At 40.9% G+C, this 4,602-nt stretch overlaps 1 protein-coding gene across 6 annotated transcripts in view; it reads left to right on the forward strand.

Moving 5' to 3' along the window:
* PPP1R13B (protein phosphatase 1 regulatory subunit 13B) overlaps positions 1-4,602 on the forward strand; it is a 169,591-nt gene that overhangs the window by 159,524 nt on the left and 5,465 nt on the right. For all 6 annotated transcript variants that reach the window (XM_019518499.1, XM_019518495.1, XM_019518496.1 and 3 more), the window contains 3 exons: positions 705-1,465; positions 3,104-3,241; positions 3,328-3,461. In XM_019518499.1, coding sequence (XP_019374044.1) covers positions 705-1,465; positions 3,104-3,241; positions 3,328-3,461 — 1,033 coding nt within the window. The remainder of the gene's footprint in view (positions 1-704; positions 1,466-3,103; positions 3,242-3,327; positions 3,462-4,602) is intronic.

A 4,602-nucleotide genomic window follows, 5' to 3' on the forward strand; every position in this document is an offset into this window, starting at 1 on the left:
CCAGCAGGCACCGGGGGAGTCCCTGTTCCCCTGAGCACTGCCAGGAGTGACTAGAAATAATGGTCACAAGCTGTTGGGTAGATTCAGACTAGACATCAGGAGGCGCTACTTCATGGTCAGGGAAGCTAGGATCTGGAACCAACTTCCAAGCAAAGTGGTGCTGGCTCCTACCCTGGGGGTCTTTAAGAGAAGGCTAGATGAACACCTTGCCGGGGTTGTTTGACCCCAGTACTCTTCCCTGCCATGGCAGGGGGTCGGACTTGATGATCTGCTCAGGTCCCTTCCAACCCTACCAACTATGAAACCAATCCCCCATTTATAACATTGTTTCCTATGGGAAAATTGTTTCTGAGTTGCAACGTTTCGACTTACGACACAATTGGTTCCTGAAAGCTGTTTCTTAAGTCCAAGGACTGCCTGCATTACAAGTATTTCTTGATCATTTCACTAAATTGTCTGGAGAGATTTTCCTCCCTGTATTACCATTTCTGTACAAGTAGTTTATAATTGTCAAAAGTACTGATGGCTAACAAATGAATTTTTTTTCTAGGTTGCATTTGGTAGGCCAACAGGAAGATTATGATATAAACCAGATACTCAAATTCTTTTCTTCTCTATTGGCATTGCTATGCAGCAACTGATTGCATGACCTTTTTGTTACAATTTCAGAACAATTGCTCACTGTTTTGTTTTCTCCTTTCTAGTTTATGGAAAACCTGTTCTACAATCTGGCTCAACGTCTCCATCACCTTTACCATTCCTTCATGGTTCTTTGCCTGCACACCCTTCTTCACAGTCTCAGCCTCAGGCTGAGCTCACTGAAAAAGATCAAGAGCTAGAAAATATTCCTCCCTCTGGTGAAAATAGCAATGTAGAAAACATTCCTCGTCCTCTCAGTCCTACCAAACTTACACCTATTGTCCATTCACCCCTCCGATATCAAAGCGATGCTGATCTTGAAGCTCTTAGAAGAAAATTAGCCAATGCTCCCAGGCCATTAAAGAAGCGTAGTTCTATCACTGAACCCGAAGGACCCAGTGGGCCAAATATACAGAAGTTATTGTATCAGCGCTTTAATACCCTTGCTGGAGGAATAGAAAGTGCTCCATTTTATCAGCCAAGCAATGCACAGGACTTTATAGGCATCTTAGCAGATGTTGATAATGGAAACACTGGTACCAACGGCAATATCGAAGAACCTATTTCTGTGCAACCTACAGTTCCTCTTCCTGATGAACCTCCTCCTTCATCAGATGCCAATGACAATGAATTACCTTCTCCTGCCACTGAAGAATTGATCAGTATTGAAACCACTAACCAAACCTCTGAGACAACTGAAGATAGTAATAACAATCCTGCTATACTCCTTTCCACTGAGCAGCCACCTAGCCCTGTACCTGAGGTTAGTTCCCCAGTAGAAGATGAAGTTCCAGTGCCACCAGCTGTTCCTCCTCCTCTTCCTCCAGTAAGTGACTACAGAAGCGTTATTACAATGCTTACATTGACTTTCAGTCTATGCAAGTAACTTTATTCAGTTGTTTATGTAGTGAATGGAAGGCAGTGGGATTAGGTTAAATGACTGTAATGCAAGATATGTGATACTAAAGAAATAAAGGGAAATCCAACACAATACCAATGAAGATACCCATAGAAAATGTACTAGTTTTGTTTCTTATGCAAGTCCTGACTAGGTGATTAGGAAATGATGCAAGCATTTTATAGTTAGTCCTCCATGATTAGAATCCTATGTGGGTTGGGGCTGCAAACCTTGCTGTGGCATTTACTTGTTGTCATAGAGTTAAATTGCAAAACCTGAGATTTAATTTAAAAGCTTGCATTAAGAACTCATATTTTTAAAGAAAATTCTTGCAGTGAGGCTTTCCTTGTTCTGCAGACAGTCTGAAAGGGTGACTCTGGAAGGTGTTATATACCCATATTTCCGTCAATGGATTGTTGTCTGAAACCTCAAAAGACAACATAAATGTTAAGGTTGCTGCCTCATTTCAGCAAATTCCCTTAATATGCTGATCCCACAATCTGAACAGCTTTCCATGTTGCCCCCTTCATCACTGACACAACCTCTGGCTTCACCCTGACACTGTCCATTAGGCTTTGTCATTAGGAAAATGTTGAGAATTGAATATTGAGAATTGAAAATAGGGACAGAAATGCTTAAGCAGCACACTAGATTGTATGGCTATATTCAGTAGGAAAGTGCACCGTACAGTGAGCACTGCCACTTTCTCATTTACCTAAAGTTGTCACAGAATCCAATGACCTTACTGAAGATTTGGGTCCCACTAGACTGCACTGAACATGAAATCTTACATATACTCCCTCTGTAAACAGGTACAAGATATTTGGAGGAAAAGGGGAGATCCTAGCAGTGGATATTCTTAGAATACAAGCTTTTTTTTTTTTTAGAAATGCAAGTAATAAACATAAGAGTAACTTAAAGTACAACTACAAGCTATAGCCTACATGAAGCACACATTGCTTTATTTTGCATGTTTTGTTGGATGCTGAGAATGATGTTATGTATTTCAGATCATCTGCCTGTTTCTTTTGAAATTACCAGCCAGAACCATGCAAAGAGTACTTTACTTTGCTGAGCTGTTTGAAGCGAGGAAAACCTTTTATACAGTACTAATGTACCTTAGTCCTGACCTGCAGGGAGCACTGCTGCTAGTTCAGACCTGAGATTCCTTCTAAATAGAGACTGCCAGTAATACTGAATTGTGTAAACTTTATAATATTGACCAAAGTCTTCATGGTGTCTAAAATGAGCCCACATAACTCACTTTCACTTGTGATACCATTTAAAACTACAGTACTCTGAATGGGCTCAGGTATCATTGGACCTTGTAATCACAATTTCTGAACACAAATCTCCTGGTTGTGTTAGAATGCTTTTCAGACTTCTACTTGGCACAAGTTATGGTGGCAAAAATAGCAAGTCCTGCAAATTAGGGATTTACAGTAGATGTTGGCAGGCCCTTACCTAACATTTCAGGAACACAGAAATATTCATTTAAAAAGTAATGAAATGATTGGACGTACATCGTTGTCATTCTAAATGACACACGTTTTCTCTTCCACCCAGACCAAACGTACCAACCTGAAGAAACCTAATTCTGAGAGGACAGGACATGGTTTGAGAGTGAAGTTCAATCCTTTGGCTCTCTTGCTTGATGCTTCTTTGGAAGGAGAATTTGACCTGGTACAAAGGATCATATATGAGGTGAACTTCTAAATATAGATAGGTTTTCCCATTATTTTCAATGAAGTAAAAGGTTTGTGCTGAAATATTTTATTTTGTTCCAATAGGTTGATGATCCCAGCAAACCCAATGATGAAGGAATTACCCCTTTGCATAATGCAGTATGTGCTGGCCATCACCACATTGTAAAGTTCCTGCTTGATTTTGGTGTAAATGTGAATGCAGCAGACAGCGATGGATGGTAAGAGTGCTGTCCCTTTTAACTTCAGTGTCTCCTCTCTGCCATTTTTATGTGGCAATAAGTAAATGATCAATATAGTTCTGATGTTATACACAATCTGAATTGCTAACTTCATTGCTCATCTGTTTCAGCATTTCAAGCCAAAATGTAACGATTAAAATGCAACAACATGACCTTCCTTGTTTATAGGAAAATATTTGGATTCAGTGTCATTGGATGTTGTTATCGTTGAAAATGCAGTGTGCATCAAGACTGATAAGAGTCTTACTGCATCAGTGGTCTTTTCCTTGTTTACAAAAACAATGTTAAGGTTTTGTTTGTCTAAGCCAGAGATGTAGGGTTTCCAGAAAATTTTGAATTCGAAATTTTTCCAATGCCCTAAATAGACCATGATCTGATTTACCATGCTTATTTGACTTTTATATTTAGTAAACAAAACCAAAAAAGTGCCCCCATGTTAATTTTTTTTGTCCCAATAGCTACAAGTATTTGAACTAAAATATTTGATTAGGGAAAAAATGAAATACAGCACACTTAATGGGCAAGCACGTGTGCTTGCAGCAGCTCAAAATCCCTGATTAAAAAAAATCCCAAAGTCACTCTGTAAAATAGCCCAAAATCTGTGTTCCTCCACAATTTAAAACAAAAGACCACTTTAAAGAGACAGAGAGAATGAAACCGAGACAGCAATCAGTTGGGAAATGTTTTATTGGTATATCGACAGCATTAAAGCAGTGTGGAAGCCTACCAGTGTCTCTCTCATAATAATAATAAAGTGAACTCTACATACATGTTTCATGAATACATGAATATATATTTTGCTGCCCCCTCAACTGGGGTTACGGGCCCCACACAGGGGCTACCACCTGCAAGGCCTACATGCCCCCACCCCAGCCTCCTGATTGCTGCCCCACCTGGCTCCATCCCCCGCCAGCTGCTGCAGCCCCTCCCATGGCTGTCCCCCAACCCCAGGCACCATCACTTTAAAAAGAAAAAAAGAAAAAAAAAGCCTCTACTTACCCTAGAATCAGGGGCTGGGGGGGCTCCAGGGCCTCCTGGCAGAGCCCCCCTGGGCACCACAGGGCAGCGGGGGGCAGGAGGGCTGGGGGATTTTAAGAGGAGGTTGGACGACCACCTTACT

This window comes from Gavialis gangeticus, unplaced genomic scaffold (assembly GCF_001723915.1).
Source record: "Gavialis gangeticus isolate Ggan-Ray unplaced genomic scaffold, GavGan_comp1, whole genome shotgun sequence".
Classification (NCBI taxonomy): domain Eukaryota; kingdom Metazoa; phylum Chordata; order Crocodylia; family Gavialidae; genus Gavialis; species Gavialis gangeticus.